The sequence below is a fragment of the Vulpes lagopus genome, chromosome 9 (genome assembly GCF_018345385.1).
Source record: "Vulpes lagopus strain Blue_001 chromosome 9, ASM1834538v1, whole genome shotgun sequence".
In the NCBI taxonomy this organism is placed as follows: Eukaryota; Metazoa; Chordata; class Mammalia; order Carnivora; family Canidae; genus Vulpes; species Vulpes lagopus.
The window spans coordinates 36,291,734-36,313,982 of NC_054832.1; the positions used below are offsets into that span (position 1 = coordinate 36,291,734).

The 22,249-nt window shown below is 39.7% G+C and overlaps 1 protein-coding gene across 1 annotated transcript in view; it reads right to left on the reverse strand.

Moving 5' to 3' along the window:
* Positions 1-13,804: 13,804 nt before the first annotated feature.
* The window catches only part of SPAG1 (sperm associated antigen 1), a 59,310-nt gene continuing 50,865 nt past the window's right edge, over positions 13,805-22,249 (reverse strand). The window contains exons 16-18 of the mRNA XM_041768849.1: positions 16,765-16,929; positions 15,051-15,422; positions 13,805-14,939 (exon numbers count right to left, since the gene is read on the reverse strand). Coding sequence (XP_041624783.1) covers positions 14,808-14,939; positions 15,051-15,422; positions 16,765-16,929 — 669 coding nt within the window. The 3' untranslated portion in view covers positions 13,805-14,807. The remainder of the gene's footprint in view (positions 14,940-15,050; positions 15,423-16,764; positions 16,930-22,249) is intronic.

The following is a 22,249-nucleotide window of genomic DNA, read 5'->3' on the forward strand; positions in this document are numbered from 1 at the left end:
CCTACATGAGCAAAATCCCTAAACTCCTGTTCCTCTAACCATTTTGCCTTTCTAATCAGAGTCATCAGGATTTTAGGATTGTGTTTTATATGGTTCCTTTTTATGGGCTTATTTCATTTATTTACCTTAGAGTATGAGATATTGCTAAAAGCCAATGTTTACACACTGGTCAATATTTATTTGTTTATTTTTAAAGATTTTATTTATTTATTCATGAGAGACACAGAGAGAGAGAGAGGCAGAGACACAGGCAGAGAGAGAAGCTGGCTTCTTGCAAGGAGCCCGATGTAGAATTTGATCTTCGGACCTGGGATCACACCTTGAGCTGAACACAGTTGCTCAACTGCTGAGCCACCCACACATCCCCCACACTGGTCAGGTTTTTTTTGTGTGTGTCTTTTTTTTTTCTTTTTCCCCACACTGGTCAGTTTTAAATGCTCAAAATAGTATTCTAAATTTGAGAGAGTTACAATGTTTTGGTAGCCAATATTTAATAGATGAATAGTGAAGAAGTTTGCAGTTTTTAAATTTAGTTCAAATTTAATCACTATACCTCATATGCCAGTTAGAATTTTTGTGATTTCTGCCAATTTATTCATTCAACAAGATAAACTATCTGGAGATAGAGCATTGTATCAAATAAACAGACACGGTGCCTTCAATTAGCTTATATTATACTTGGGAGAGAGTCATAAAAAATATATATGTACACATAGTCTGGTGATGGGTGCTTTAAGAAAAATACAGAATGTGGAATAAAGTGATTAGAGTATTGGATAGTGCTGTTTTATATAGAGCAAACCAGAAAGATCTCTTTTTAGATAACATTAGTTCAAAGATCTAAAAGAAGTGGAGGAGAAACGGGTAGATATACCAAATGGATGAGAATTACAGAAAGAGATCTTCTCTCAGGTGAGTTAACAGACTTGGGAGTTTGATATCTATCTGCCTCCTTGTTTTTCTTGGAGAGTATCTTGACTGTTCTTGACCCTTTACATTTCATAACCATTTCGGAATAACCCTATTGAATTTTACCAGCTTTAGTTGGAATTTTTTATTGGGTCTATAATTATCCCTGTAGAGATCTTTTGTGTCTTTTGTTAATTTTATTCACAAGTACTTGATACTTTTTGGATGTCATTTTCTGTTTGTTACTAACAGTATATAGAAATACAACTGATTTTCATGTAATGATTTTGTATCTGGGAAATATTACTCTCTTAATTCCAGTAGTTTAGCTTCTTTGAAATTTCTATGTGCACAATCATCTTGGAATAATGTATTTTTTATTTAACACTTGTACAGTCCTTTGACAAGTCAAACACTTTCTGTGTACTTCTAAAATATTATTTTCAGAACAACTCTGTGAAGGAGGTATTCATTATCCCCATTTTATAGATGAAGAAAGAGAGACACAGAGTTAAGTACTTTGTCCAGGTTGCATGGCTGGTAAGTGGCAAAGCCAGGATTCAAACTGTTTTGTTTCTTCCTCTTTGATCTTTTCATCATGTATTTCTTTTTCTAGCCCATTTGCGCTGGTTGGTACTTCAGTGTAAAGTGCTAAATAGCAGTGGCTGTGGGGGCATTGTTTACTTCTTAATAATCTCAAAGGAAAACCTTTCAGTGATACTAAGGTTTCAGTTAAGGGAAACCTTAATATCTGATATTTGTGCAGATATATTTGTAGGTGCCCTTTATAAAATTTATTGTCTTCTGACTCTTAGTTTGCCAAGACTTTTTACCCTGGGAAATATGTTGAATTTCATTGGCTACTTTTGGTGAGGGACATCTGTCTTATAATTGTGATTTATCCCTTTAATGTAATTATGTAATATAAATGTGATTTATCCCTTTAACCAGGATTAATATGGTTATGGTTAATGGTTATGGTTAATATGGTTAAAATATGAATTTGACTTTTCAAAAATTAAACCAACCTCCTGGGATAAACTTCAGTATCAGAGCTCATAAGGTTAGAATTATGTCTTTTATGAATGCTTTGGTAGAAATTGATGTTAAGGCTATGTGGGCTTTGTGAATTGTTTTTTTTTTTTAATTAATTTTTATTGGTGTTCAATTTACCAACATACAGAAAAACACCCAGTGCTCATCCCGTCAAGTGTCCACCTCAGTGCCCGTCACCCATTCCCCTCCAACACCTGCCCTCCTCCCCTTCCACCACCCCTAGTTTGTTTCCCCGAGTTAGGAGTCTTTATGTTCTGTCTCCCTTCCTGATATTTCCCAACATTTCTTTTCCCTTCCTTTATATTCCCTTTCACTAGTGAATTGTCTTTTATTTTTTTATTTTTATTTTATTTTTTTTATGATAGTCACACAGAGAGAGAGAGGGGCAGAGACACAGGCAGAGGGAGAAGCAGGCTCCATGCACCGGGAGCCTGACGTGGGATTCGATCCCGGGTCTCCAGGATCACGCCCTGGGCCAAAGGCAGGCGCCAAACCGCTGCGCCACCCAGGGATCCCTGAATTGTCTTTTAATATTATGGTAAGCCAGGTTTTCAGGATTGAGAAGCAATTCTTCTTCATTGACGACCTTACTGGAATAGCAGCCCCTCGCCTTTGTAAGAGTTTACTAATCCCATAGAATGTGTAAATTTCCCTGGCTTTATGGTGACACCATAGTTTTGCTTTTATTGTTTTTCTGTCCAGCATTTTGCCTAGTTATTGGAACACCTATTTCTGCTACCTTTTATCCAGCATGGAGAAGGCAAAACTTAGATATTTCATACCATGCGCACCAGGTGCCTCCGAAATCTGAATTCTGGGAAATTCAGGGGGATACTGGGAAAACAAATCTTAAAAAGAAAGAAACTATAGGTTCTTAAGGGCAAGGACCTTGTCTTTTCTTTTTTTCTACATGTACTAGTAAGTATATATGAAGAAGAGATTGAGGACACCCTTGCTATGATGGAACAGAGTAACTGAACAACAGGAGTGGGAATGTTTGTGGACTTAGGCCTCAGAGTTGTGACCAGTGTCTTCATTGTACTATACACGAGAGCTGTTTGAAACAAGACAGTGACTGAAAAAGCAGTAACTTTTAATAAGGTTTTATACCACGTGTGTTAGGTCATAAATATTGTAGGATGTGTGACAGCCACTGGAACATCATTTTTTCAGGGTTGATTTAGCCAAGGCATTTTAATTTTGGTTTTAGGAGGCTTTTTGTTGTATGTTCATTTTAAGGAATTGGATACTTTCAGCTAGTAAAGAAATCTGTTGCTTTAGAGAGGTAATGTGTTTTGGAGACAATTACTTTTGAGAGTTTATAAATAAAATAGAATATACACAAAAGAATTTACTTTCCCTTTCCCCCTTTTTTCCTTTCTTTCCCTTTTTTCTTTGCCCCACCTTTTCTCAGCCCCTCCTTCCAATATTCCCTTCCCCCCAAACCAATGCAGATAAGCACATATGTATGTATGTATGTATGTATGTAAACATAGTTTTCTCCTTGTTATATAGTGAAGCACAGTACATATATACCTTGATCATTTTCTCAACATCTTAGAGAAATTAGTTCAAATCAAGTGGTATAGCTCCAACTTATTCTTCTTAATTCCTGCATATGATGGGCATTCTCTTGGTGTCTCTTTTTTTTTTCTCCCACTACAACACTGCAGGAAATCTCATATGTAAGTCCTTATTTTCTAGTAGTGTTAATTATAGGAGATAGTTTCATGGATAACAGATGACTAGGTTGCAAAGTATATGTAGTTTTAAATTTAATAAGGTTATCAGATTGCCTTTTTTAAAAATATATTTTATTTAAATTCAATTTGCCAACATATAGTATAACACCCAGTGTTTATCTCATCATGTGCCCTCCTTAATGTCGGTCACTCAGATCAGGTTTCCTTTTAAAAAGGCTGTCAGGGAGCACCTGGGTGGCTCAGTGATTGAGCGTCTGCCTTTGGCTCAGGTTGTGATCCTAGGGTCCTGGGCTTGAGTCCCGCATCAGGCCCCCCACAGGGAGCCTGCTTCTCCCTCTGCCTGTCTCTGCCTCTCTCTCTCTCTGTGTCTCTCATGAATAAATAAATCTTTAAAAAAATATTAAATATCTTAGAAATCACTTTAACACTCTGCTGTAACTCATGATTAATTAATCTCTTTGCATACAACATAGCATCAGCCCGTAGTACTTCTTCCTGAGAAGTCCTCTGGTGAAGAGTACATCCTTTCTAACAGGTCACAAATTGGTCACATGAAGGGAGTTTTCAACAAAATGCATTTCAGAAGTGGAAATGAAAACTTTCTTGACAAACATCAAATTTTCAATATATCCATCATCATGTTGCAGTGTCAACTTACAGAGCCCTTTGCATTCTGAGACCTTGCAGGAGGTACTCTCTGAAATTGCCTAGATACATCATTGAACGTTCTGAGCAATTCAGAACTAAAACAGCCAGTTTAGGTTCAGTCTTGGAGCTGCCCTCAAGGCTTTGCTGCTTTACCTTTCTTTTTTTCTTTTTTTTTTTCTAGCTTTACCTTTCAAACTTCATTTCCTTTGCTCACATTCTCAGTAAACGGGCAAAACCAGTATAGTCACAGTTTATTGGCATTTCTTACTGGGTAGTATTCTATTGTGTTCTCATTTGGGCTTCAAATATGAATAAAAGTAGTAGATTGAGATTAGATGATCTCTAAACAAATTTCTTCAGGCTACAGCATAACTCAATTCTATGACCAAGAAAAGGCTTCTGAATTTGACCAAGGTTGTTGAGAGTAGTTTGAATACTGATAGGAACTAGAGGCCAAATTTCTGTTTTCTTTTTTTTTTTTTTTTAAGATTTTATTTATTCATGAGAGACACAGAGAGGCAGAGACACAGGCAGATGGAGAAGCAGGCTCCACGCAGGGAGCCCGATGCGGGATGTGGGATTCGATCCCAGGACTCCAGGATCACGCCCTGAGCCCAAGGCAGGTGCCAAACCGCTGAGCCACCCAGGGATCCCTGAGGCCAAATTTCTTAAAAAGAGAATGAGAGGTGGGAAAAATAGAAAAAGTTATCTATTTTTGAAAATATGGTGTAGGAAAAGATGGAAACTTGGAGATTGAAAGAGACTTTAAATGGGGAAGAGTTGAATGGGTTTGTAGGTGGAGAGGAAGGCGGTAATTGAAAGGGACATATGCAGAAGATGGTATTATTGTTGGAGGAAAACCCTTGAAGAGGGTATGGGATGAGGGATCAGCACTGAAGAGGAGGAAGAAATTACTTTTTTTAAAGATTTTATTTATTCATGAGAGATACAAAGAGAGGCAGAGACACAGGCAGAGGGAGACGCAAGCTCCATGCAGGGAGCCTGACGTGGGACTCAATCCTGGGTCTCCAGGATCAGGCCCTAGGCTGAAGGTGGCACTAAACCACTGGCCCCACCAGGGTTGCCCGGAAATTACTTTCTGAAAGATAAGAGGAGCAGGGAGAATGGGGATAAGTCAGAAGGAAGGGGGCGCTGTTTGGAGCAGTTGTTAGGAGATAGCCAGTTGTCTCAGTTAAGGTCAGGAGCTGAGGGTGATCGCAGCTAATGGGCCGACCACGGTCATGGACCACAGGACAACATGGTAACAGCTGCAGAGACTAGACATTAACTGATGGGCCAGAGTTAATGTTCTATACACAGGGAGTTTTCATATTGTCCCCCAAAGAATCAGACTGATGCTGTTGTAGTTCTGGAACCCACTAACTGGAACATGAGGCCTCCGCAGTCCCTGGAGCAAGGGAAAAGACCGTGGAGCACCTGCACTGGCTCTTGTACCCCAGGGCACAGAAGGGACACACCACTTCCACCTCTACCCTATCAGCAGGATTAGTCACCTGACCCTAATCCATCACAGAAAGTTTGAAAGTTCCCATCTTGTGTATGACGAAGAGGGGAAGGAAACCAGGTGTTGGTTAAGAGTGGCAATGCCTGACTCACAAAGGAACTACTTGTATAGCTAAAATTCTGGTATTTTGCACCACACAGCTTTCTCTTTGATCCAACTATCATTCCTTCAGGCTTAGCACACAGAAGTTATGCTCCTCTAATACTAAGTAGTACATGTAGTTCCTTAAACATTCCCAGTTACTTCACACTTTGATTCAGCAGGCACCTTCAGTATGCATCTTGCTGCCTCTGTGTCTCCCATTTCCTCTGCCTGGCACATCCTTTTCTCATCCAGATGACAAACTCAAACTGCAATGTTACCTCCTTAACACCTATCTTAACCTCATAGGCAGTACTGGGCATTTCTCTTGCTCTGCGTAATCACTATCACACCTCTATTACTGTAAAAAGATTGGAATTTACATATTCATTGCCTCTACTAAACTGTGATGCTCAAAGGCCGGGCACTTTACTAATTCCATTATTTTTAATATTTTCCATTACACAGCAGGTGTTCAAAGACAGATTGCCCAGGTTTGAATATTGGATCAACCACTTGGAATATTTGTAATCCTTGTTAATATACAAGAATTTAAGTTTTCTCTATACTTTTTCTGTGCCATGGTTTCCTCACCTAGAACAGAATTGTTGTAAGGATTAGACAGTGTGATAAACTGCACAGCGCCTAGCACAAAGTGAAGCTCAGAACCACCCATAACTTTTTTTTTATTGGAACATATTTGACATATGTAAATTTAAGGTGTACATACTGGTTTTGTACATATATGGCAATATGATTGTTAATATAGGGGATCCCTGGGTGGCGCAGCGGTTTGGCGCCTGCCTTTGGCTCAGGGCACGATCCTGGAGACCCGGGATCGAATCCCACGTCGGGCTCCTGGTGCACGGAGCCTGCTTCTCCCTCTGCCTGTGTCTCTGCCTCTCTCTCTCTCTCTTTCTCTCTCTCTCTCTGTGACTATCGTAAATAAATAATAAAAAAAATTAAAAATAAAAGATTGTTAATATAGTGTATCTTCATCACCTCACATAATTATTTTTTTGTGGCAGGACTAAGTAGGATCGATCTCTTAGCAAGTTTGATGTTTATAATACAATATTATCTATAATCATGCTGTGCATTAGAGCTCTAGGATGTAGCTTATTTACTAGTTGCTAGTTTTTACACTTAAACATCTCTCCTATTCCCCCAACCTCCAGCCCCCTGGTAACCATTTTACTATTTTTAGGAGTTTGGCTTTAAGATTCCACATATAATTGATAACTATATACAGTATTTGTCTCTAACTTATGTCACTTAGCTGCCCTCAAGGTCCATCCATGTTACAAATGGCAGATAGACTTCTTATGACTGAATATTGCATCGTGTGTGTGTGTGTATAATCTTTATCCATTCATCAGTTGATGGGAATACTTGTTTCCATGTCTTGGCTATTGTGAATGATGCTGCAATAAACATGGGATTGCATATATCTCTTTAATATCCTGTTTTCATTTCCTTTGGGGATATACCCATAAGTGGAATTGCTGGATCATAGAGTAGTTCTCTTTTTATTTTGAGGAGCCTCCATACTATTTTCCATAGTGGCTGTACCAATTTACACTCCCTCCTGTGTACAAGGGTTCCCTTTTCTCCACATCCTCACTAATGCTTATTTCTTGTCTTCTCGATGATAGTCATTCTAATAGGTGTGAGATGGTCTCATTGTGGGGGTTTTTGTTTTCATTTCCCTGATGATTAGTGATGTTGAGCATCTTTCCATGTACCCATTGGCCATTTTGAGGTCTGCTTTGACAAAATGTCTAGTTCCTCTACTCGTTTTTTAATTGGATTGGTTTTGTTGAATAGTGTGAATTGTGTGTGGGGTGTGTGTGTATTCAATAGATTTTAATTCACTTTATTTTTCTTGTATAAAGCTACATACTGGCTGGAGCCTGGGTCCTCTGCATGGAGACTCTGATGTGAGTCTTTACAAGATAGTTGAATTCCTGATAGGGAGACTTGAACACAATCTCTTTCCAGAGGTCAGCACTAGGTCTTGGAAATGGCATCACAATTGGCCTTGGCAAAGCTGCCTTGGGTGGCAGTGCAGCCCCTGGCTGAGGCCATCATCAGTAGCTTCTTGGGCATAGGGGCTGAGAGAAAGCCAGTGATGCTGGGAGCAGTGATGAGGCACACCAGCATAGAGCCACAGCAGCCAGTCACCGTGCATGGCACGATGTGTGGCTTGCTGATTTTATTCCACAGTAGCCTCTCCACACAGGGATGGAAAGCTTGGCCAGGAGATGGCCCTATGAATGACTGTTGCTACCTTGGAGCACTTAACCCAGAACAATGTGTATGTTGTCATCTCTGATGGCAACAAATATCTCGAGCCTGGTCTGCTGGCCAGCATGGGTTTGTTTTTGAACAGGCATAATGTTCAAAACCTCATCCTTGACAGATACCTCCAGGAAAGTCGATCTGAGATTCAATGATGGGCTGGGACAAGAGATACTTTTACTCCAGGGACTTGATTTTCATGTCTTAACCAGGCAGCTCAGCTTGATCACAAGGACCTAGTTAGTTCTTGGCCTTGGCCCCAGCCTCATCAGGGCTGCAACCCCAGCCCTGCATGCCACTGCCAAACCTAAAAGAAGCCACCACTGCCTCCCATCCCAAGTCCCCCCAAGCCCTCCAGACCTTCCTGCTGCACGAGTGCCATCTGCCATTTGGTGTTTACTTGGAGAACTGTTTATATATTTTGGATATTAACTTCTTATCTAGTATTTGCTTTGCAAATATTTCCTCCCATTCTGTACATTACCTTTCCATTATGTTGTTGCTTTTGCATTTTTTTTATTTTTATTTTTTATTTATTCATGACAGACACAGAGAGAGAGAGAGAGGCAGAGACAGAGGGAGAGGCAGGCTCCATGCAGGGAGCCCGAGAGAGAGAGAGAGAGAGAGAGAGAGAGAGAGAGGCAGGCAGAGACAGGGAGAGGCAGGCTCCATGCAGGGAGCCTGCCGCGATCCCGGGCCTCCACTGAGCCACCGGGGCTGCCCAATGTGCAAAAGCTTTTTAATTTTTGCTTTTGTTTTTGCTTTTGGTGTCATACCCGTAAAATGTCATTGCCAACACCACCACGAAGGAACTTCTTTCCTTGTTTTTTTTTCTAGGAGTTTTTTGGTGTCAAGGCTTATATTTGTCGTTGATCTGCTTCAAGTTAATTTTTGTGAGTGGTATAGGATTAGGGGCCCAGTTTCACTTTTCTGTGTTTATCCAGCTTTCCCAGCACAATTTGTTGAAATACTATCTTTTCTCCACTGGGTGTTCTTGGCTGCCTTGTTGAATATTAGTTGACCATATATGTAGAGGTTTAATTTGGGGCTCTGTTCTGTTCTACTGGTCTGTGTGTCTTGTTTTTCTGCCAGTGCCATGTGGTTTTAATTACTAAAGCTTTATAGTTTAGTTTGAAATCAGGAAGTGTGATGCCTTTAAGCTTTGTTCTTTGTTCTCATAACTGCTTTGGTTATATGGGATCTTTTCTGGTTCCATACAAGTTTTAGGATTTTTTTTTTTCTGTGTGAAAAATGCCATTGGAACTTTGATAGGGATTGCAGTCAATCTATATATAGATGGCTTAGAATAATAGGGACATTTTAACAATATTAATTCTTCCAATCCATAAGCATGGGACTCCTTTCCATTTGCCTGATTCATCTTTGGTTTCATGCAGTGAAGTCTTGTAGTTTTGCCTGTACAGATCTGTTACTTCCTTGGTTAAATATAGCTTGGGCATTTTGTTTTTGATGCTACTATGAATGGGATAGTTTTTCAGATGTTTCATTGTTCTAGAAATGCAACTGATTTCTCTATCGATTTTATATACTGTGACTTTATTGATTTGATTAGTTCCAACAATTTTTTAATCAAATCTTTGGGATCTTCTCTATATAAAATATCAAATGCAAAAAGAATTTACTTCTTCGTATCTGATTTTTATGCCTTTTATTTATCTTGCCTGTTTTAGATAGGCTCTCCAACACTTGTATTAGAGTGGGCATCCTTGTCTTGTTCATAATCTTACAGGAAAAGCTTTTGATTTTTCACTGTTGAGTATGTTCATTTTCACCAGAGATATGGGTATTTAGTTTTCTTGTAGGCTCTTATCTGGCTTACTATCAGGGTTAATGTTGGCCTCATGGAATCATCCTAGAAGTGATCCCTCCACAATTTTTTTGAAGAGTTTGAGGATTGTTAACTCTTCTTCAAATGTTTGGTACAATCTGCTAGTGAAGCCATCTGGTCCTGGAGTTTTCTGTTTGGAGGTTTTTTGATTATGATTCAGTCTCTTACTGGTCTTCTCAGATTTTGTTTCTTCCTGATTCAGTCTTGGTGAGTTCTGTGTTACTAAGCAATTCATCTATTCAAAGGTATCTAATTTGCTGGCGTGTAACTGTTCATGCCAAGCTCTTATGATCCTATGCATTTCTGTAATGTCTCCTCTTTCATTTCTGATTTTGAGTCTGTCTGGTGAATTTGTCAATTTCATTTTTTGAAAAAAGTTTAGTTTTGTTGATCTGTTGTTTTTTTTCTGGTCTCTATTTCTGCTCTGATCCCTATTTCCTTCCTTCTGTTTTGTTTGTTTTGTTTTTTTAAGATTTTATTTATTATTCCTGAGAGACAGAGAGAAAGAGGCAGAGACACAGGCAGAGGGAGAAGCAGGCTCCATGCAGGGAGCCCGACGTGGAACTCGATCCCGGGACTCCAGGATCACACCCTGAGCCAAAGGCAGGCGCTAAACCGCTGAGCCACCTGGGGATCCCCCCTTCCTTCTGTTAACTTTATTTTCATTTGATAAATTTTATTTCCCCTTTTGATTTCTTCTTTGACCCACTGGTTATTCAGAAGGGTGTTGTTGAATTTCCAGCTTTCCTCTTGTAGTTTCATACCATTGTGGTCAGAACATATGGTTGGTATTTCTGTCTTCTTAAACTTGATAAGCCTTGTCTTGTGTTCTATCATATAATCTATCCTCGAGAATGTTCCTTGTGTACTTGGGAATAATAGATTGTTGGTAATGGATGGAATATTCTGTCAGTTGGGTCCGTTTGGTTCAAACCCAGTATTTCCTTGTTGATTTTGTCTGGATGATTTATTCATTGCTATTAAGGGTTAAAGCCCTCGACTGTTATTCTACGGTCTACTTCTCCATTCAGGTTTGTTAGTATTTGCTTCATCTGTTTAGGTGCTCCAATGTTGAGTGCATACACATTGTTCTGACTTCTTGCCGTATTGACCCCCTTTATCATTATTTAATGACCTTGTCTTGTTACCATTTTTGGCTTAAAGCTTTGTCTCATGTTAAGTACAGCTATCTTTGCTCTTCTGATTTTCATCTGCATATAATTTCTTTTTCCTTCCCTTTACATTGAGCCTGTGTTCTTTTTTTTTTTTTTTAATTTTTATTTATTTATGATAGTCACAGAGAGAGAGAGAGAGAGGCAGAGACACAGGCAGAGGGAGAAGCAGGCTCCATGCACCGGGAGCCTGATGTGGGATTCGATCCCGGGTCTCCAGGATCGCGCCCTGGACCAAAGGCAGGCGCCAAACCGCTGCGCCACCCAGGGATCCCGAGCCTGTGTTCTTAAAGCTGAAGTGAGTCTCTTGTACACAGCATAGAATTGGTTCTTATTTTTTTTTTCTCCAGCCACTTGATTGGTGAATTCAATTCATATTGAGTAATTATTGATATATTGGGTTTTATAACTGCCATCTTACTGATTTCCATTGTTCCATTTTCCCGTTTTCCCCCCCTGTTCCTTTTCCCTTGTTTCACCTTTGTAAATTGGTGATTTTCCATGGTGGGTATACTGTACCATGCGTATATGTTTCCCTTTTTAAATCTTTCGTGAATCTAGATTTTTTTCTTTGTGGTTAACGTGAGGCTTACAGAAAACATTTCATTCATGTAACAGTCCATTTTATGCTGATAGCAACTGATCTTCATTTGCCTAGGAAGGCTCTACTCTTCTATTTTTATCACCTTTTAACTCTTTATATATCTCTAACAGCATTTCTTGTAAAGCAGATCTAATGGTGATAAATTCCCACAGTTTGTTGGGCAAGTCTTTATTTCTCCATTGCTGAAGGGAAACTCTGGCTGGCAATGTTTATCTTTTGACACTTTCGATATGTCATCCTACTCTCCTGGCCTATCAGGGTTTTTTGCCTAGAAATCAGATAGTCTAATGAGGGTTCCTTTGTAAGTTACACTTTTTACCCCTGGCTGCCTTTAGGATTCTCTGATTTTTGGTAGTTTCCTTGTAATGTGTCTGGGAGAAGGTATTCCCATTGAGATAATAGGGTAAACTTGAACTTTGAATTTGGATGTTCAAGTCTCTCCGCAGGTTTAGGGGAGCTATCGATTTCTAAAAAATAAACTTTCTGCCCTCTTCTCCCTCTTATCTTCTAGAGTGTGGATTATTTCAAAATTCCTATCCTCTTAAGTCATTTATTCTTGCTTGCATCTGCTCTATTCTACTAGAGGCTGTTATAGTCTTCATCTCATTTACTAAATTCAATTCCAGAATTTGGTTTTTATGATTTTTATCTTTTTGATAAAGAGTTCTTTGTTCGATTGAGCATCTGACTCTTGGTTTTGACTCAAGCCATGATCTCAGGATCCTGCGATCAGTGGTTGGCTTCCTCTTGCCCTCTGCCCACACCCTCACTCATGCATGGTCTCTAAAATAATTATTTTAAAACGTTATTTTGTTCATATATTTTCCTTCCTGATATCATTGTATTGTTTTCTTACAACTAGTTGTGTTCTTCAAAACAGTTGTTCTGAATTTATCAGCTAGATCACAATATTGTCTTTGAGCGCAATTGTTGGAATTATCTTTTGGGGGTGAAATATTTTTTATTTTCATGTTTGTGTTTTTGCATTGCTGTTTTCACATTTGAAGTAGACTCATCCTGAGTCTTTACTGGCTGCCTTCCCATGGAGGGCAGATCACTGGTGTTGCTACGTCAGTTTTCCTAGGCTTTTGAATGGGTCAAGCTGCTCCGCTCTTCTTGCGAGGCAGAATTCTTAAAATTTTCCCATCTTGTAACTCGCTAGACTGGCTGCTGGAAACTTTGCTTTTGTTTTCCAGAAGGTGGGGCTATTAGCTCCACAGCTCCAGTTTATGATTTCTCCCTTGCCCAGAGGTCATTTTTCTGAGACCACTCTTCACTGAATCTGTTCTCACTGCACGGGGATCAGGAGCATGCACAGGGATCTAGCCACATAGTGGGAGCTGATGTGAGTTCAGCACTTGGGGCTTTGAGGGTGCCACTGGACCCAGTGGGGGCAATCCAGTGGAAAGATTCTTGAGTGGGATACTCCCAAAGGTATGTGGGCAGGCATCCTGCTTAAGTTTTAAAGCAGTTACCAGGAACTCTATTCTTTTAATGCCCTTTGGTATTCATTCTTATTTGCCTCCTTCACCTCTCTTCATCCCCCTCAGTCATGGAGGTCCCACTAAAGTACCCTGGCTGCTGCTGGAGACAAACAGGTTTCAGCCATGACCCACACAACTGACACAGCTGGACACTATGTGTACAGCTTTCCCCTTCCTCTGAAGGAGAGGTCATTACTGCCAGATGGCTTAGCCCTCGTGCAGCTAGGTGTTGGGTATGTAACTGCCAACAAAAGAGAAGGTTTCCTTTTTAGGTCTCTACTGTAAAGTTTACTGACATTCAGGAGAAGACTGGTTTGAAAATTACAAACCACAGAGCCACAGATTTCCACTAATGAACGAAGGGAAAGAGAACAGTTAAAAAGAGATCTTCTAAAGAATAAAAGAATGTGCCAGAAAAAGAGAACTGACTCTAACAACTACAGGAATAAATGACAGTACATTGATACAGAGATACAGACCTGAATGTTTTATTTTAAGAAATACCTTGACTCTGCCACAGTTAACATAGGAGCCTTCATTATGATAAGATTTCTTCACTTTCTCATTTCCATTAAGGAAATAAATATAGTCACGGTAAAAGGAGGGGGGAAAGGGACATTTAAACATTGGGGACAATGTGGAGGTGAAAAAAAGTAGGCTTAGTTTTTTATATGGTGGTAGTTTTATCATTTACATAAGCAATATATATGGGATGGGAACTTTAAGATTTTATTTATTTATTCATGAGAGACACACACAGAGAGAGGCAGAGGGAGAAGTAGGTTCCATGCAGGGAGCCCGATACGGGACTCAATCCCGGGACTCCAGGCCAAAGGCAGATGCTCAACTGCTGAGCCACCCAGGCGTCCGAAGGATGGGAACTTTAAGTAATAGAAATTTTTGCCAATTTTTGTTCTTAATTGTTAAGCAATGTTTCCATGTAAGAAAAAGTAAGTTCCTCTTATAGCTCTTAAATTAATCACAATTTATTTAATAATCACTTCATGTTGTAAGACTTAAGTGTTGCATTTCACCCTAGCAGACTGTAATCTACAAATATAAAATGGGATTTATAGCAGGAAATAAAGGTGATATAATAATCAGCTAATGATTTTTCACTTTTAAAGAACTACATTTCTATCAAACTTTAGAGGAATCTTTCATAGCCCAAAAAATGTAATTTAACTCAAATTTTTAACAAGTTATTAAAACATAAATTAAAATGTACTTTAAACAAGTTCCAAATATTAAATATAAAGATGTTAGCTCTTGGTATGTAAGAAAATATTTACAACTAATAAAAAGTATATTGTAGAATATAATGTTCTATGTATAAAAATAAGTAAAATATTTTATAGCCCAGACCACAGGATCTTTTCTAAACCAGGTTTTATCCATGCAACTCTATTACAATACCATCCCATTAGCATTACTGGAACACGTGCATGCATGGAAGAAATCTAACAAGTCTTGACTTAAAGCTCATACTTCCTTTTTAGGGCATGTACATCTTCCAAAGTAAAATGTTTATTTGGTGTGTCTGAGAGATCATCAAAGAGCTGTTCAATTTGCTCCTTTTGGCTCTTGCTAATTAGGGTCAACATCATCTGGAAGAAAGAGAAAAACTGTATTAGCTTAATTTTTCAAAAAAAAACCCGAACATTTTAAAGTTATAGAAACTCTAGGAGAAAATCCATCTCTATTATTTTTCCACTTACCATGAACCTTTCTGCTTTACTCAGATATAAAAGATGCTGATACACCAGTGAGGGATCTTTTCCAATAAGATTATTTTTCAGAGACTGAATGAGGAGGAGGAACGTATCCCCTTCAAGTTTGTTACTCAACAACACTGGCAAATCTTTTGGTTCAGTGATGGCTAAAAGGTGTGCACAGGCTTCTTTATCATTCCTCATACTGATAGCATTTATAATCTGACCAAATTCATAGGCATTGTTAGGCTTGGTAATCGATAGTTTTTCATCGTATTCTGGTGGCCCATTAGTTGTGTCCCCATTCTCAGAGGCCATGCAGTGAGTGAAGAGCTCCTCCGAGGTCCTTTCAGGTTCTTCTTCCTGGCCTTCACTCACCTTCATGAGGCAAAAAAATGATACTGTGATGGAACTGCCATTGCACACATCCCAAGCTACATTTATTAAAAATGGGAAGGAACTAGAAAACACTAGTAGGCTACATTTTAGTCAAATTCTAAGGAAGAGTAACAAATAGTAAAATCTACTTTTTTTTAGGAAGAAATTTTAAATATCCATTCATGAAAATATTTTTAAATTTTTTTTATAGTTTTCCATGAAAAACCTACAGGGGCGCCTGGGTGGCTCAGCGGTTGAGCATCTGCCTTCAGCTCAGGTTGTGATCTCGGGGTCCTAGGTTTGAGTCCCTCATCACACTCCCTGTAGGGAGCCTGCTCCCTCTGCCTTTGTATCTCTCTCTGTCTCTCATGAATAAATAAAATCCTAAAAAGAAAAAACAACCTGTAACAATCTTTCTCTTTTTCATGATAAATTTTACACTTATTTCCTGATATTTAACAGAGACATGGCCTTAAGACACTTATTTTCTTCCCTCAGAGGAAAGATACTCCAGGTTTCTCTCACTTTTTGGCTTTTTACTCTATAATGGAAGTATAAGGTGATAAATGGGATGACATTAGCATTCATGAATACAGAAGAATTCAGGAGCTTTTTTTTTGAGTGTGAGCAAGTGCATGAGTGTGTGTGCCCGCGCGCACGAGCAGGGACTGGAGGGGGAGGGGCACAGAGAATCCTAAGGAGCCTCCACACTCAGCAGAGAGCCTTGACAGGAGGCTTGATCTCATAACCCTGAGATCATGGCCTGGGCTGAAATCAAGTCAGATGCTTAACCCACTAAGTCACCCAGGCACCCTATGAGTGGACATTCTTCACTGGAGGCGAAGGAAGAGCTAGAGCACAAGACACTGAATTGGATTCTGGGGGTAGTCCAAGAACTCTATTAGGGCAGTCTTGCTTCAGAGTGGTAAAAAGGCCTGAATCAATCTAAAAAATCCCATGGAGCATGGCAGGGCCACTGAAACTTGAATAAGTCCTATCAGGATTCTCCAGGTCTACCCTGAAACAAAGTTCGATGGCCACAGGCCCTCAGAGCACTATGGGGTGGAAACAATGCAAACTGTAGGCCAGACTGAGGGCGGGGGGGGGGGGGGGGGGGGGGGGGGGGGGGGGGGGGGGCAGAGAAAGGAAGATCCACAGTAATGCAGAATCCCAACGCCCTCCAGGGACGCAAGCTGGGGAATACAATGGCTAATTATGGCAAAGGAAAAGTTTTGTCATTATAATTGGTTAAGCATCTTTGTAGAACTCCTAGGAATCTGACTTTAGAATCCAATATAAAATCCCCCAAAGAGTATTTTCAAAGATAATCAAATACAAATACCTCTTGAATCTCAATTTTCCTTCTCTCTCTTTCTTTGTTGAATGATGCTATATTATCCTTCATGTTAAGGAATCTGGTTACCTCTTCCAGTTCCACCTTTGCCTCAACAATACTTGAATCTAGTAGGAGAACTTTATTGAGATCGTTTAAACTTTTCTGATAATCCTGAAAGTAGAAAGGCAGAAAAAATAATCTTCATAAGCAAAAGAAGGGGCACAGATTAGCCCAAGTGGAAGTGAGAATGATGAGCTGAGTGCACAGAACGTGTGCAGGGGTCCCCTTTTAGTACCCTGATGATAAAGGCAGACCCATAAAGTAGTCTTTAAACTTAAACATCCTCCGGGGGAAAAAAAAAAAAAAGAGCACAGAATCTGGAGTTGGAAGACTCAAGTTCAATTCTGGATCACCACAACCTTCATAAGTCTAGTGTATGGTAGGCATGGGTTGTCTGCTGAGTAGTAAGTGGAAGAAAGAACATCCTCATGTTGGCATCTGCTAATTAGAAAATGAACAAAATATTAATCTTTGAGTTTCGGTTTTCTCATCTTTAAGGTTAACAAAAGCTTCTCTACTCTGGTTCTAACACGGCATACCAAGTATAAATGAATTAATAATACTTTTTTTAAAAAGATTTTATTTATTCATGATAGACACAGAAAGAAAGAGGCAGAGACACAGGCAGAGGGAGAAGCAGGCCTCCCACAAGGAGCCCGATACGGGACTTTGATCCTGGATCCCGGGATCACGCTCCGAGCTGAAGGTAGATGCTCAACTGCTGAGCCACCCAGGCGTCCCGAAGTAGTAATACTTTAACCTATATAAAGGGCTATCCAAATGTCAGCTGTCACAGAATATCCTGCATCATAAAACCCTTCAAAGTTGTACGCTGTTCAAATAGGCTAGCATCAGCATTTATTCTTCCACAGAGTCAAGATAATACATTGGGAGGGTTTGAGGGGAAAGAAAAGGAATCTAAGCTTAACAAAACAGCATAGAATGTGGTAGTAGAGACAGATACCACAGAATCAGTCTGATGCGACAGGCCATTCTAGAACTACAGACCAGACCAATGTTTGGATTAAACAAAAATTCTGTGAGGAAGAAAAGAATTCCAATGATGTGTAACCTCCCTAAGGATTCATGACTTACCAATGACAGCATGCACTGAAGACTGAGGCACAGGTAGACAGGCTAGTGGCTATGTGACATTCCTGGGGGGCTAGCTGGGAAGCCATATCCTTTCCCCCTCCACCCAGGACAGTAGAGCAAAAGTGACTTGTTTAAACAGATAAATCTGCTCTAATTCATTAAAAGGTAAATTACTTACAATACCACATAGCACTGTGTCAGGACAGTGCAGCTGGAACCTGCTACAAAAACACAAGTGACACTATATTTCCATCCAAAGTGTTCATGCTGGGAACCATACTGAAAGGCAAGGAAGCAGGGGCAGCAGAGCAAGCTGAGGCAGTAATAACTGCTAACTCTTACCATTCTCAGCATTTTTAAAGCATTAGTTTACTCACAATAGCTTACTAACTTCTTTCCCCATTTTAAAGATAAGAAAACTGAGGCACAGAGATACAATCTTTGGGATGATCAAGGCAGCAATGCCCACAAGACAGAAGAATACAGTTGTGGACTCCCAGGGAGAAGCCTGAAAACGGATCTGTGAACTACAGCCTTGGAAATGGAAGAAGTCCCACACAAGAAACAATACGTTTTTGTTTTATTTGTGTTTAAGAAAAATATGTACTTAAAGAGCAATCTGTCTGCCTGGAGAAGACCTAAGAAAACATGGAATAACACTTTGATAAGAGAAAACAAGAAAGCAGGAAGAGTGGACACGTGGAGGAGGAGCCAGTCGGCCCGCTCCTGAGCCCTGGCCCTCATGGGAGCTTCTGGCTTAGGAAGGGAAACACTAAAAAAAGTAAGGGAAACACTTTTTAAAAACTAAACAAGTAAGTATAAAGTATCACTAAGCAATGAGGAAAACCAAGGCTTTCTATGGATACTAATGGGGGGAAGGAGTCTCCTTTTGATAAACTTGTCAGAGAATACAAGACCTGAAGAGAAACAGCCATGCAGTGAAGGGAAGAGCAGAGCCTACACAGAGAGAAGTGTGGCTCCTGAGGAGGGCAATAGAAGGTGCTAATTACTTCAATAAGCCTTAAAAAAAAAGTATAATCACATGTATTTATGATAACCTATACTAATTGATGCACTTAACCTGTGAAAACAATTCTATTACTTTTTGATATTTTTGGCTTTACAGCATACCCAATTAATTGGCTACAAATTCCTTAAGGCCATCACCATGTCTCTTCACCATGGCATTCCACAGTCTAGCATGTAAATGGCATTTAGTAAAAGAAATAAATTCTAACACAAATACATGATTTCACTCACATGTGAAACTCAAGAAACAAAACAAGTAAACGTAAGGGGGAAAAGAAGAGAGGTAAACCAAGAAACAGACCCTTGGCAGGGTCCAGGTGGCTCAGCGGTTTAGTTCCACCTTCAGCCCAGGGCGTGATCTTGGAGACCCGGGATCGAGTCCCACATTGGTTCCCTGCATGGAGCCTGCTTCTCCCTGTGCCTGTGCGCCTCAATCTCTCTCTCATGAATAAATAAATAAATAAAATCTTAAAAAAAAAAAAAGAAGCACTCTTAGAACTGATGGCAGGCGGGCGGTTAAACAGGTGACAGGGACTGAGGCAAGCACTTGTGATGAGCACAGGGCATTGTACTGAAGCACTGAATCACTAAATTCTATAACCAAAACTAGTACTGCACTGTATGTTAACTGGAATTTAAATAAAAATTTTGGGGGAAAAATTCTAAATGAAAGCCCTGTAATTTTCAAAACTGGCGAGCGTGCACACACACAAAATTAAAATCCTCTAGAAAACAAAAGATCTAAGAAAGCAGAGTGCTCAACTGAGGAGTACAGGCAGGGCACCTGCTACCCACCGAGTCGGTGCCAATGCCTTAACAGACACCTAACGAAGTGGGTCCCTGCCTAAGTTCTGGTGCATTTTATAAGAAGGTGTCCCCTCTGAAGATCTGGAAATTAAAATTCGCTTGGCACATGACTCAAACTATAGAATAAATAAATGTAGCTACAAGAACTCAAACCAGAAATACAAGCCGCCAGCCTCGTGATCCAATGGGGTGGGATTACTCAAATTTCGAATTATCTTCCTGCATAATACAATTTCTAGAATTCATTCTAAAGACGTATAAAAAGTCATTATTTTTTTACTTTGTCAGGAAAGCAAATTTAAAGAATCAGCCAGCCAAGGATGCCTGGGTGGCTCAGTGGTTGAGCATCTCCCTTCAGCTCAGGGTGTGATCCCAGGGTCCTGGGATCAAGTCCCACACTGGGCTCCCTGCATTGGAGCCTACTCCTCCCTGTGTCTCTGCCTCTGCCCCTGTGTCTCTCATGAATAAATAAAACAAAAGGAAAGAAAGAAAGAGAGAAGGAAAGAAAGAAAAAGAGAAAGAAAGAGAAGAGAAGGAAAGAGAGGAAAGGAAGAAAAGGGAAGGAAGAAAAGGGAAGGAAGAAAAGGGAAGGAAGAAAAGGGAAGGAAGGAAGGAAAGAAGGAAGGAAGGAAGGAAACGAACGAACACAGAATGGAGAGGCCAGAAATAAACCCATGCATCTATGGTCAACTCATTTATGACAAAAGAGCCAAGAATTCCCCTGGGGAAAGGACAGTCTCCAATAGTGTTGGGAAAACTGGACCACTATCTTATACTATACACAAATATCAACACAAAATGGATTAAATTTGAACATAAGGCTGGAAACCATAAAATTCCTAGAAGAAAACATAGGCAGTAGAGCTCCTTGACACTGGTCTTGGGTTTTGGATTTGACACCAAAAGCAAAGGTAACAAAAGCAACAACAAGTGGAACTACGGCAAACTAAAAAGCTTATGCACAGTAAAGGAAAACAACAGAATGAAGAATCACCAAGGAGGAGAAAATAGTTGCAAAGCCTATACAGGTAAGTGGTTAATATCCAAAATATGTAAACAACACATACAACTCAGTATCAAAAAACAAAATCTGATTAAAAAATGAGCAGAGGAGCGATGCCTGGGTGGCTTAGGGGTTGAGCATCTGCCTTTGGCTCAGGGCATGATCCCGGGATCAAGTTCCGTATCGAGCTCCCTACATGGAGCCTGCTTCTCCCTCTGCCTGTGTCTCTGCCTCTCTCTCTCTGGGTGTCTCTCATGAATAAATAAATAAAATCTTTAAAAAAAAATGAGCAGAGAACTGAACATTCTTGCAAAGAAGACATACCGATGGGCAACAGGTACATGAAAAAATGCTCAACATCACTCACCATCAGGAAAATACAAATCAAAGCCACAATGAGGTATCACCTCACACCAGTTAGAATGACAATCATCAAAAAGATGAGATTAAAAAAAAAAGATGAGATAACAAGTGTTGGTGAAAATGTGAAGAAAGGGGAACCCTTGTTTACTAAAGGTGGGAATGTACATTGGTGCAGCTATTGCAGAAAACAGCATGGAGGTTCCTCAAAAAACTAAAAATACAACTACCGTATGATCCAGCAATTCCACCTCTGGAAGGAAATGAAAACACTAAATCTAAAAGACGTCTGAGCTCCCATGTTCACTGCAGCAATTTACCACAGCCAAGACAGGGAAACCACCTAAGTGTCGTTCAGTGAATAAAAGGATAAAGAAAATGTGGTATTTTTACGCAATGGAGTATTACTTAGTCAAGCCAAAGCTAAATCCTGCCATTTGCAAGAACATGAATGGATCCTGAGGGCACAAGCTGAGGGAATTAAGTCAGAGAAAGGCAATTACCAGAGGATTTCACTTGTACGTGAAATCTAGAACAAGACGGAATTTCACAGATTCAGAGACCAAACTGTTGGCTGTCAGAGGCAGGGGGTAGGGAGAGTTAAAGGGGCAAAAGGTACAAACCTCCAATTAAAAAATATAAATAAATAAAGTCCTGGGGGCATATATCATGTACAGCATGGTGACCACAGGTAATAACACTATACTGTATATTTCAAAGGTGCTACAAGAGTACATTTTTAGAAGTTCTCATTATAAGAAAAAAACTGTAATGTATGCTGATGGGCTAACTAGACTTACTGTGGGGATCATTTGGCAAATCAAATCATTATGCTGTATACCCAAAACCAATAATGTTATATACGTCAATTACACCTCAATTTAAAAAAATCTCTAAAGAGAAAAAAAGCCAATGACCTGTAGGCTTACAATGTGTGAATTTCATTGTATTAGACCCTAAAACAAATTGGTTTTTAAGAAATATAATTTCAAGAAATGCCATCGCCCAGAATGTTATAATTTGTCCTTGTGATGTTACTTTCTACAAACATGAGCATTCATTCAAGTATTTCTACGCAGAAGAATCAGCATAAAGGAAAGTGTAATTACACAATACTTTTAACAGTATGATTTTCTA